The sequence below is a fragment of the Pituophis catenifer genome, unplaced genomic scaffold (genome assembly GCF_029215685.1).
Source record: "Pituophis catenifer annectens isolate HBS135680 unplaced genomic scaffold, rPitCat1.0.hap2 SCAF_6, whole genome shotgun sequence".
Taxonomy (NCBI): Eukaryota; Metazoa; Chordata; class Lepidosauria; order Squamata; family Colubridae; genus Pituophis; species Pituophis catenifer.
The window spans coordinates 29494994-29507198 of NW_027256886.1; the positions used below are offsets into that span (position 1 = coordinate 29494994).

The window sequence follows — 12205 nt, forward strand, 5'->3', positions numbered from 1 at the left end:
ACTTAATTTCTATTGCTATTTAATAATAGTAGTTATTTTACTGAGATAATTTTATCCTGGGGTAACATACATACCTGGACTTCCAATGGCACCCAAGGGTCCTTGTAGTCCTGCAAAATATATTTATTTCACATCAATGAAATATTGATATTGTTTTTCAATTGTTCCATGATAGCAATGTAAACTGGTCTCTTACCTATTGGTCCACGCTGACCTTTAGGTCCTGGAGATCCTAAGAAGCCCTTATTTCCTTTTGCTCCAGGCATTCCATCATAGTACTCAGTCTTAAAAAGAAGGACAGACAAAAATATGGAGAGGAAAGGAAACAGAAAGAAATTCAACAGTGAAGAGAAGAATATTGATCATCAGCAACAATAGCTGGTATAATAAATGGTGTGATAGTCTAAGATATATGCTTTATAATAATATTCTAGGATGGATTTCAGATTCTCCTGAAAATACTTTTTTTCTTTTGTGGCTTTACAGCTGAAGAAAGCAACCTCCAAATAGTTCATCCCTAAGTATATGTTTAGGTTTATCTAATTAACACAGATCATGGTGTAATAATCCATAATTTGTAAGTGAACTCAAGTTGGTACCTGTTTTTTTTTTTGTTTGTTTTTTGAGTAGTTAAGGGAAATCAAGTGACTGAAGAGACATCTAGAGCATAGAGGCAAAACTCAGAAATGGAAATAATCAAACACTGCTAAGAATTCAGGTTCAATTTATACAAAGACAAAATAATGATACACAAGAATCCTGGTTGTTAATCTTAATGGACTGTATTTCCTCTAAAAGAATTAGTTCATGGTTTTGGGGCTCAAACAAATGGGGACAACTTCATCTGATGCACTATTTACCATTTGCATTAGAAAGCCAAATGTGGGGGCACCTGCCCTCTGGAATGAATTGCCCCCGGAGATGCGCATGATTCCCGACCTACGTACCTTTCGCTGTGCCCTTAAGACTCTCTTGTTCCAACAGGCTGGGCTGGCCTAGAAACTGAATTTTAGTTTTCTGGGGTGTTTGTAGTTTTTAATATAGGGCCAAATTTTTAATATATTTTAAACTGTTTTTAAATTTTGTAGGCTTATGTTGTTTTAACATGGCTGTATACTGCCCTGAGTCCTTCGGGAGAAGGGCGGTATAAAAATTTAATAAATACAAAATACAAATAAATACAAAATAGAACCTGCCTGTTCAGATCAGACATTTAAGTAGGACCTATTTAAGGTTTTCCCTCCCTGAGAGATTCATGGACATGGACTACTTGGCAGGACTTCTCTTTGGTGGCCTAAGCTTTATAACATGCAAGACTTGACCCTCAGAAGTTCTAATTCTCCATGCTTTTACAAAGAAAGTTAAATTAATGCTATTCCAGTGAACTTAGACTTCTTAGTTTTGTTTGGGCAAGCATCTCAATTAGTTAAATGTTATTATTATTAATTGTTTCATTTTGGATTGCATTTTCTTACACTATCCAGAGTCTGTATGGATTGGGGCAGTTTATAAATATTATAAATAAATGTTTTAAACTTATTGTAACAAAATGTTACAGCGCATGTAATTAGTACTTACTAGACCTTTGTTTCCCATAGGGCCAACTTCACCTTTTATCCCCTGCATAAAAACATAAAAACAACTTAGGTTGAAGTAATTACGAAAAATATTGTAATTTCTTGTAATGGATTTATGAAAGTGACAGAATTTGTGACTAGTTATTATATTCATGACTTGTTTTACTTCTAAATGTCCATATGTTTCCCAGGTCTTCTTGCAGATTTATTTCTGCCAAGGCTTTTTGTACTATGTGTGGTAAAAATCAATAACATTACAGAATCGTTAGTAGTAAAGTATATTATATAATGGAGAAAGTATACAAAACTAAAATCAAGAGATTTATTATATCCAGTCCTTTGCAAACCATTTCCAATTACTATTCTAGAATGATGTTAAGTACATATGTCTTTATGACATATAAATGGAAAATAGGCTAACTGGATGACATTGTACCTGGAATGAACAATTAAATCCAAATTATTAAATAGTGCTTGATCAAAGAAACAAAATATTGGAAAAATCTCTCTCGCTCGCTTTTTCTTACCTTAGTTCCAACTTCTCCAGGCAATCCTAGCAAACCCTTCTCACCCTTTTCTCCCTGCAGAAATATAATAGGTATTAAATGAGGTTAACATTTTCATACTGTAAACTCTAAATGCCATTTTTCTGTTTATAATTACTGGCATTTTGAAAAACAATCCACACTGGAAGGATCAATTTTCTTTTAATTATTTACTTTGAACTCCATTCTTTACCTATTTTTTTGTTTCCCATTTTTTTTTAGAAATTTTATTAAATTTATAAACATATATAAAATAACATTTCCATTAATATTGGATGTGCAGTGTTTATACATATATACAGAATATATATACTTGGTGTCACTTAGGCTACTTTTTGCTTTTATTTAACACACCTTTTTCTCTTTCTTTCACTTTATCATTCATCCATTCATACCACCTTCCCCACACGGTATAGTATTCTAAATTCTCGTCATCGTTTATTTCATGGGTTAGTTTGCTCATCTCTGCGCACTCCAGTATTTTCCTAATTATAAGTTCTTCTGGTGGCTGGGCTTTTTCTTTCCAATATTGTGCATAGGCCAGTCTGGCAGCTGTGATTATATGTATCATTAAATGATTCTTTTCCTTTCTATATGTCTTCTTTACTATTCCCAGGAGAAATATTCTCTAATCTCTAATATTCTAAAAACTATCTATGATAACCAAAGGGCGAGTATTTTAGTAAACTGAGATAGGACAAAAACATTCCAGATTAGAAAGGGGGTAAGGCAAGGATGCCCCCTGTCACCATTATTATTCATTTTGGCTCTAGAAGTCCTGCTACGGAAAATCAGAAATAACGAGGAAATTAAAGGTTTAAAGATCAGGAAAGAATCTCTAATTTTATATCTATGAAAATATGTTTTCTTATTCTTCTCTGTGTCCCATAGGTATGCATGCCACCCTCTCTGTAAATCGTGGCCTTCCAAAGTTAAAATCCTCTTATTTTCCAGCGTGGCCCAGTCCCTTATCCAGACTAACTTAGCTGCCTATAATATGTTTCCCAGTCGGGAAGTCCAAATCTTCCTATATTTCTTTTTCCCTTTAAAATTTTAAGAGAGAACCTCGGTTTTTTCCCCTCCCTAATGATTTTGTTTAATTCTGAAAAATTTTTTTTATCTAAATTCACCGGTATATTTTGATATAAAAATAGTACTTTAGGGAGGATGTTCATCTTAATCGCAGCTATCTTTCCCAAAAGTGACAATTTTATTTTCTTCCATCTATCCAGGTCTTGTTTCATTTTCCTAATTAAAGGGGTATAATTATCATCTTTTAAGGATGAACACCTTGTGGTTACCCAAATTCCTAGATATTTTATTTTTTTAACAACCTGTAGTCCCAACAATTCTTCTATCTCTTTCTTCCGTACCTCGGTTACATTCTTAGTTAATATCTTGGTTTTAGTTTTATTCAATTTAAAGCCTGCCACCTCTCCGTATTTGCCCAATTCCTCTAGCACTTTTTGTTCCGATTCTATTGGATCCTCTAGGATTAAGGCTACATCGTCCGCAAATGCTTGCATTTTGTAGACCTCTTTCCTGATCTTTAAACCTTTAATTTCCTCGTTATTTCTGATTTTCCGTAGCAGGACTTCTAGAGCCAAAATGAATAATAATGGTGACAGGGGGCATCCTTGCCTTACCCCCTTTCTAATCTGGAATATTTTTGTCCTATCTCAGTTTACTAAAATACTCGCCCTTTGGTTATCATAGATAGTTTTTATCATCTTTTCAAAATTTGTTCCGAATCCCATTACCTTAATTTGTTTCCCATTTTATTTTCTCTTCTATTATGAATCTAATGTTTCAAATGTTTTGCTCTTTGACATTTCCTTCTAGATTTCAGGTTTTGGTTTTGATTTATTTTCTATTTGTTTCTTCCAGAGGAGTTTAGTTTGGATTGGTACCTAGTTTGGCTTCCTTTACATACCAAAGTCCGGAATCCATGGTTTTATTCCAAGAAACTGCAAGGAACACACTCAACTAAATCTGCTAAAGGAGTAGATTTTTGCAATCTTATTCAACCATATGCACATTACTACTGGCTCTTTTCTGCAACTGATCTTAGTATTTAATAATTCACCTCTCTATAATTTGAACATTGTTATGTAAGTCAATTTTTTTTGTCAGTAGTACACTGCTTTTCCAAGCCTGAAATATTGCTACTATAGATCCATTTGGAATGCAGAATTATAAGAGTTGGGCAGTATATACATGTAATAACTAATTATAAATTTAATAATAATTCTTATCATTTATGACATAAAACAATTTCAATATGTTCTTGTTACCCGGGGACCAGGTGAGCCAGGACCACCATTCTTTCCTGCCCTGCCCTAATAAAAGAAATAATAAAAGGAACATTAAGTAGTATACAGTGTGATATAATATAGCACATCTAATGTGCTATATGTCTTAAGACTTAAGCTGAAATCCACAAGTCTTAAAGTTGCCAAGGTTGGAGCCCTGATATAGCATATGATAACCATTATTGCTAAACAAATAAATTAATAATATTTATAAACTTGTACTGAAACATACTATTTGAATCTAATAAAGCATGATTTAATAAACTGAATACATAGAAACGAAGGTCCAATATTCTCCATTTTTATAAAAAGGTGAACATCCAAAATTGGCAACTAAACACATAAATTTAAATGTGGGATTGAAAACAGTTTCCACAACAACAGATGGTTTTCATAAAGGTTTGTCAAAAAGTGTTATGTATACCTGATGGCCGGGGTCTCCAGGGTCTCCTTTTATAGTAGAGGAATCACCATATAAACCCTAAAGAGATTCCCCCCCCAAACAATGGATTTTAATTCATGTTAATGCACTGAACGTACAAGTTGCAAAACTGAATTAATACTTTAACATCTGGAAAATACAAATGCTGCTGTTAATACATCTTAATTATTTCTAGCAACAGAAAATTTGTAATGCCATATTTAATGTCACAGAATTCTGGATATGTGTTTCAAAGTTTTTCTTCTTGAAGGAATTGACTTATGTACACTAGAAGATACTTTCACAGAAATATTCAGCCAGATATTAATGAACATTTTTTTAGGCAAAGAATGTGCTGGTATCTGCTGCACTTAAATGACCAAGCACTGTTCCCCTTGCTTTGTTCCCCCCCCCACTCTTTGTTTCCATTACTGTGTGTTCGGGGTTCTGTTGCCTTGCTCTTTGTTTTGGTAAAAGTAATTTTAATGTTTGCATTTTCATTTTGCAGTATGCAGATAAATAAAGTCAGGTGGACATTCTTTATTCTGTGGGTGTAAAGTCAGGCGGACATTCTTTATGCTGTGTATCCAAAGTCCTTGGTATTCATAATCCTCCCTGGCTTGATCAAAGTCATGAAAGTAAAAATATGACCATAATCGATAGTTCAGAAAAGAAAATATGAAATATATTATTATGGAGAGTTTAGGTGGCAACTGAGATAACAATTAAGAACAACCTACTGGTTCTCCTGGTGGTCCCGGATGTCCTGGAGAACCTTGGTCTCCTTTATCTCCTTTTAATCCCTGTAACAAAGACCTTGAAGTTAGTCTTTATTCTCTCTGCTTTTTTCTCACCATTCTCTTATCAAGCAGCAGCACTGGCATCTTCTCTCCCTCTTTCCTTTCACGTTTTAAAAAAGCTTCTCTGGAGATCAAAGCTGAAGCCAAGTTAGTATTTTCATTCTTTTAAAGGACTTTTATTCTTTGTTTCGTTTTTCTAAAGGACAGGGAGGAGGAAGAAGTGGCAGGGGAGAACCTCTGAAGATTTTTTTTTTCTTTAAAGATATGAATTCAGAATTCGTGTCCTGCTTCCTGATAATCTATTCCAGCAGCACCGTTTCCCTCCCTTCAGTGGATATTAAGCAACAGAAGAATAACTCCTAGTTTCCCAGGCTTAGAAACCAATCAATTACATATACCTTGGGCATTAAGTGATTTGCACAAACTTATCAATTGTTCATTTGTATGCAATCTTTGAATCTAGTCCTTTTTCTCTAAATTCAATAGCCATTCATGATTCCCCCCCCCCCTGTGGTGTATTTTCTAACAGCAATACTTCAAAATATGTTCTGATGCCAGATTGTTTCTTGCCACCTTCAAACTCTCTGGCCACTGTAGATGAAACACCATTTGCTGAGCTTAAATTGTTCTTTATTTTCTTCTGTTCAGCAGGAAGAGGAAGGTATATTCCCTTTTTAGTGCGTTTTTGACAGGAAGGAAGGAAGGAAGGAAGGAAGGAAGGAAGGAGGGACGGAAAAGAGGTTGGTGGTAATAATGTTGCTGAAAGCAGTCCTACTGCATCTCCCATAGTTATCCTGGTTAGTTGGGGCAGCCTGATATGATGAAAAAGATCCTTCCTTTCCTTAAATGGTGACAAACAGCATGCATTAGCAACCTAATTCTAATTCTAATTCTAATTCCAGATCCCATTTATTAAAATATTTCTTTATGCACAAAACTTCCCAAAGAACATATAAATACAGCACCTCATCCTGTATTGAATCTTAACAATATTATGTTGTTACCGTTGTATTTTCTGCTCCAGTTAATGTTATAATAACTGTTCCAGATGGTCCAGGAGGACCTATTAGGCCACAATCACCCTGAAATAATAATTAAAAAGTGTTATTAAAATGGACTTGATAAATTAATGGAAGATAACCATCATTGGTTAATAATCTGCATGCCTATCAAGTAATTCTTAACACAAACAGGACTCATGATTTGGTTGGTTCCTGGATGCAAATTTTTAGCCATTATGAGGCACAGAATGCTCAAATAACTATTTCGTTGATCAAACAGGCTTTTCTTCTACTCTTCACTATTTCTATGTATGGTTAGGGGATTTAGCATGATGTATGCTAAAGAATAACATTTGAGGAACATACTTACAGAATAGCAGTAGGGTAGACAAATGTGTTTTTATCATCAAATTAAGAAAGTCACTAGTTCCTATAATTCATAGATTCAATTTAAACTGTTTTTTTATTTTGTATTGGATAAAAAAGAACAATATTATATAAATATCTCCTTTTTATTTCATTTATTGGAAATAGTAACTGACTGCATTAAATAAATCACAACTAAGCTTATCCTGCAGTTGTAGTGATTAAAATATATATTTCAAAGAAAGTTAATTTACACAAATCCAGTTTAATTAGACAGTTGCTCCAAGGGTCTTCAAAATTAATTCTCTATAAAACAGCTTTCTGACTTGGCAAAAGAATGATAAGGATTTAAGTTTAAACCAGAGAGATATTTTATCTAGCTATGTATGGTAGTTTAACATACTTTTCAGAAGTTTCTTTGATGTATGTATTTTTGAGTTTATATATAACTATTTTTTTTTCCTTTTACAATTTGTTACCAGAAATATCTTGGTAATGGTATTAATTTATGTCAGGAATAACCCTTCATTAATTTTATAGTAAAAGTTTATTTTATTGTAGCTGGTGTTCAAATCAAAAACCATTTATTTGAACATACAATCTAAACTCTTGAATGATTTCTATCCACCATTCCTCTACAGTAGAAGTACAATATCAGAAGAATGTAATTTCTACCTCATTTCTAAAACTCCCTTTGCCCCTTTACTAAGGTGTGGGATCTTCTGGAACTGACTGCACACTAGCTGCAGACTGACGGATTTCATTAAAAATAACTGCCCAGGCCTGCTCTGCCTTGTCTGTTCCCGTTCTTTTGATACATGCTTTCAAATAATGTGATACAGGTAGCCCTCTACTTACAACCATTCGTTTAGTGACTGTTCAAAGTTACGACACATAAAAAAAGTGGATTATGACTGTTTTTCACACAACCATTACAACATCCCCATGGTCCATGTAATCAAAATTGGGATGATAGTTGCAGTGCCCCAGTTGTCATGTAAACAAGTTTTGCACCCTTCTGGCAAGCAAAGACATTGGGATAGCCAGGTTCACATAACACTAACTTAGGAAATGCAGTGTTTCACATAACAAATGTGGCAAGGAAGGTCATTCCTAAAACAGGTAAAACTCAACAACTGTCTTGCTTAGCAACAAAATTGGAGCTCAGTTGTAGTCGTAAACTGTACAGATTTATAATGTTGTAGAAGAAACTAAATTGATTGCAAGAAGAAGAGTTAATTAATTATATTGATAAACGTTCAGTTAGTGGGAAAGCTAAATAAAATAGAAATATGTTAATTTAATTATAGTAAGAGTGATAGAATTATGTATACTTACCTTTATTCCTCTGGATCCAATAACATCAATACCCATGATACCCTAGAAAGCAAAACCTTCATTTAAAATGCATTCAAAAGTCTAAAACAACAGTGACACTATGAATAAATGATGCTAGGATAATTATTTGTATTATTCATTTATATTATAACTCTAACAATACCTTGGGCCCTTGAGGTCCTCTTCTTCCTACTGTGCCCTAAAATGTACAAAACACAAATAAAAGTGGGTTTTTTGTTATAAATGCATTACAAGAATATATTATTTGAAAATAGCAAATAAGAAAAATTGTAAATGAATATATTTTCTGTACAATAATATACTATAAGTATTAGAATATGGGTCCTATCTATTACCACATTAATTGATGAACTTGTATTACTCTATCATTAAATATGCTCTCTGGACCAAAAGCACTGCTGGAAGAACAGGCAGAGTCAAAAGCCAGGAAATTGGCCAGCTGTGGGTCTACTTGGAGCTACTTACTTCAGTGATTCATGCACTCTTCCAGTAGTCTAGATCCAGTAGTCTTGATTTAGACTACTGGAACGCACTCTATATGGGACTTTTGAACATCACTTGGCACTTCATATTTTATCAGAAATCAGATAAAATGCAGCACCAATTGTGAACCCTACACTGGTATCAGACGGATTCAAGATTCTGCTTTTAATCTATAAAGTTCTATATAGATTGGCATCTAGGTTCCTTCCCCAAGAAATATTTCAGAAGTGAAGAGGGCTGAGACCCAAAGACAAGTTTCTCTTTTATAGCTCTAGGTCTCTGGAATGGCTTCTTCCTGGAAATGAGTTTGGCCTCATTCTTAATAACCTTCCAGAAACTAGTGGAAAGGGAATTATTCTAATATATCTTGGAGTGATTTTTGATGTAGACTAGGTTATGTCATGTGTCTTAATTTAATTTAAATTTACCATCAATTGGAAAATTTCAAATATTTTTCATTATTGTGAACCTTCAAGAATTGCAAGATGTAGCAGTATATGCATTTAATAAAAACATGCTAATACATTGTCATTAGCATATAATGGATTAATATATAATATCACACCTAATATAGAGCAACATGTGTTTATATGTGAATTTATGTGAAAATGATGAAATTCTCAAGAACCACTCAAAGTAGATTTAAAAGTAAAACAGTTTGCTTAGGAAGATTTTGTTTATGCAGTTTGTAGTGAGATACTATAAAAAGACTTTGAAGAAGACAAAATAAAAAATAGTTCCCAAACAAGAAAGAGTTCCCAGGCAAATGGGACAGGAGCTGATAAGAAAGGAAGAAGGTATGAGAAAAATTGGCTAAGCTTTAACATACAAATGAAGCTTTGTATAAAAGCTATGTAAAGGTATATAAATAAAGGTATAAAAATGTATTTCCAAGATAACAAAATATTTAATTCAGCTTCCAAGTAGAATAAAAGCTAACATTTATTTAAAATTCTACAAACTATTTAAAATTTCTTACTGGAAAACCTGAAGGGCCTTGAGGTCCAATTGTCCCAGGAAATCCTTGAAGTCCTGGCTTACCCTTTAAGAAAAAAATAATATTTATATCTGTCATTAATATTCTTGTTTTTTCTTCCCCATTAACATATATTCAACATAATTAATACATGTAGTGAATTTATCATTCCACTAAGGAATAGTTTGTTTATTGCATAGTAATAGGATTTTAAATTATAACATATAAGGACTGACATTGACATTGATCCTAAAGTTCCTTTATACTTATAGAAGCAGATTTACTGAATTTTTTTTACTGAATGAAAACTTTCCTCCTGAGAAGAAAAGAACTTTTTAACCAAGACCATAATATCAAATCTTTTGAACCTAGCCTATAGAAGCATCAAAAGCAAAAGAAGAAATATTTTTTAAAATGAAAGAAACTAGATTTAAAACTGGGAGTGCAAACAGCACTAAGTGTAATGTAATATGTTTACATCTGATGTACTAAGTAAACTTGGAAAACCCCAATTAACATAGAACAGCTTGATGTTATGTGTGGTTATTGTATTCATACCTACTGATTCTGAAGTTTTATTTAAAGTGAAAAATATTTTCAGAATTGGAGTGCCAAATTTCTGAAAGTATGAGGTTGAAGACTGGTAGTATATAAAATTGCCATCATTATAATTAGATAGTCTAGTGATCATCTACAATGGCAAAGCATTTTTAGACTAGGGACCACACCTTCTCTTTCTTCCTTCCTTTGGGCCTACAAAAGTGACACTCTTTTTTTGAATACATAATTAATAAATCCAATAGCTCCTGACTTTAGAAATCCTGATTTGCATGATATAATATGATTCTAATTTAATTAAAGATTCTGTGATTTCCAATTCAAATTAAACTGAATATATTTCTTCATTTTTTTAAATACAATTATTTTTCAGAAGATATATTTCAAGCTTACCTGAGTTCCAGGCACTCCTGGCAATCCAGGATTACCTTTAGAAGAACTGTAACCTTTATTGAATCCATTTTCCGAAGTTCCCTTAAGAATTAAATGGGGGGGGGGAGGGACATTCCATTGATCAGAATGGCAGAATTAAATGTAGCAAACATATTTTGATTAACTGTTTAATGGTAATTAGATGATATGAAAGAATGATTAACTAACTAATGATTGACTAACTAAGCTAATCAAGGAGAGAACCAACCTAGTACTAAGGAGAAATTTCCTGACAGTTAGAATAATTAATCAGTTGAACAATTTGCCTCCAGAAGTTGTGGGTGCTCCAACACTGGAAGTTTTTAAGAAGATGTTGGACAACCATATGTCTGAAATGGTATAGGACCATGATGGCGAACCTATGGCATGCGTGCCACAGGTGGCACATGGAGCCGTATTGGTGGGCATGCAAGTTGCCCTAGCTCAGCTCCAGCATGCATGTGCGTGCCAGCCAGCTGATTTTCGGGCTTTCCGATCCCACCAAAAATCGGGAAATGGTCTCTGGAGGGCTTCCAGGGGGGTGGGGAAGGCCATATTCGCCCTCCCCAGGCTCCAAGAAAGCCTCTGGAGCCTGGGAAAGGCGAAAAATGAGCCTACTGGGCCCAGCGTAACATCATATGCCAAAAGTGGGGGGAGTGCGGGAAGGAGGTTGCGTGGGCATGCGTGGGGTGCATTGAATTATGGATGTGGGCATGCGCGCCTGCAACTCCTCCCGCTCCCCCCTCTTTTGGCATGCGACAGCAAAAAGGTTAGCCATCACTGGTATAGGGTTTCCTGCCTGAGCTTATCTTGGATTAGAAGACTTCCAAGGTCTCTTCCAAAGATGTTATTCTGCTATTCCCTTGTTCTATTCTGATTGGTAATAGAAAACCAGAGATCTTATCATTTCCCTTGTTCACTCTTATTCCTTTCATTCACAATCTGCCTGCAATCTTTGGGAGATAAATGATTGTTCTTGTGAACAATACTACCACAAAGAAATAATATTTACCAATGTAAATGTAATGCACTTTGTAAATATTGTGTTTACTCCCCCCCCCCCCATATTTTATCAGTGAGCAAAAAATATACAAGCACACCAACAGAACTTTCTTACACGATCAGTGTAATGTGGTGGTCCCTCATATTGAAATTGGTAATTAGACCATGGAAACCCAAAGTCAAATTCCCAGCCAACCATCGACTAAAGCAGCTCAATTATTCTATTTCAAGGTCTTGTTTTGCAATGGGCATAAAATTAGGACTGACTCCCATGAATATTGATTTCTTCTCCCAGAGAAAGTATGACATAATAGGCAATAAATAATACTGATAAAATGATAGCAAGACTGAGAAAACATTGAGCAGAATACAGTAATATAAGAGGCAAAGGTAA

At 34.2% G+C, this 12205-nt stretch overlaps 1 protein-coding gene across 1 annotated transcript in view; it reads right to left on the minus strand.

The window, feature by feature from the left end:
* The window catches only part of COL4A3 (collagen type IV alpha 3 chain), a 69572-nt gene that overhangs the window by 36653 nt on the left and 20714 nt on the right, over positions 1 to 12205 (minus strand). Inside the window, exons 9-20 of the mRNA XM_070944944.1 lie at positions 10792 to 10872; positions 9844 to 9906; positions 8524 to 8559; positions 8361 to 8402; positions 6660 to 6737; positions 5596 to 5658; positions 4859 to 4915; positions 4417 to 4461; positions 2105 to 2158; positions 1579 to 1620; positions 197 to 284; positions 75 to 110 (exon numbers count right to left, since the gene is read on the minus strand). Coding sequence (XP_070801045.1) covers positions 75 to 110; positions 197 to 284; positions 1579 to 1620; positions 2105 to 2158; positions 4417 to 4461; positions 4859 to 4915; positions 5596 to 5658; positions 6660 to 6737; positions 8361 to 8402; positions 8524 to 8559; positions 9844 to 9906; positions 10792 to 10872 — 685 coding nt within the window. The remainder of the gene's footprint in view (positions 1 to 74; positions 111 to 196; positions 285 to 1578; positions 1621 to 2104; positions 2159 to 4416; positions 4462 to 4858; positions 4916 to 5595; positions 5659 to 6659; positions 6738 to 8360; positions 8403 to 8523; positions 8560 to 9843; positions 9907 to 10791; positions 10873 to 12205) is intronic.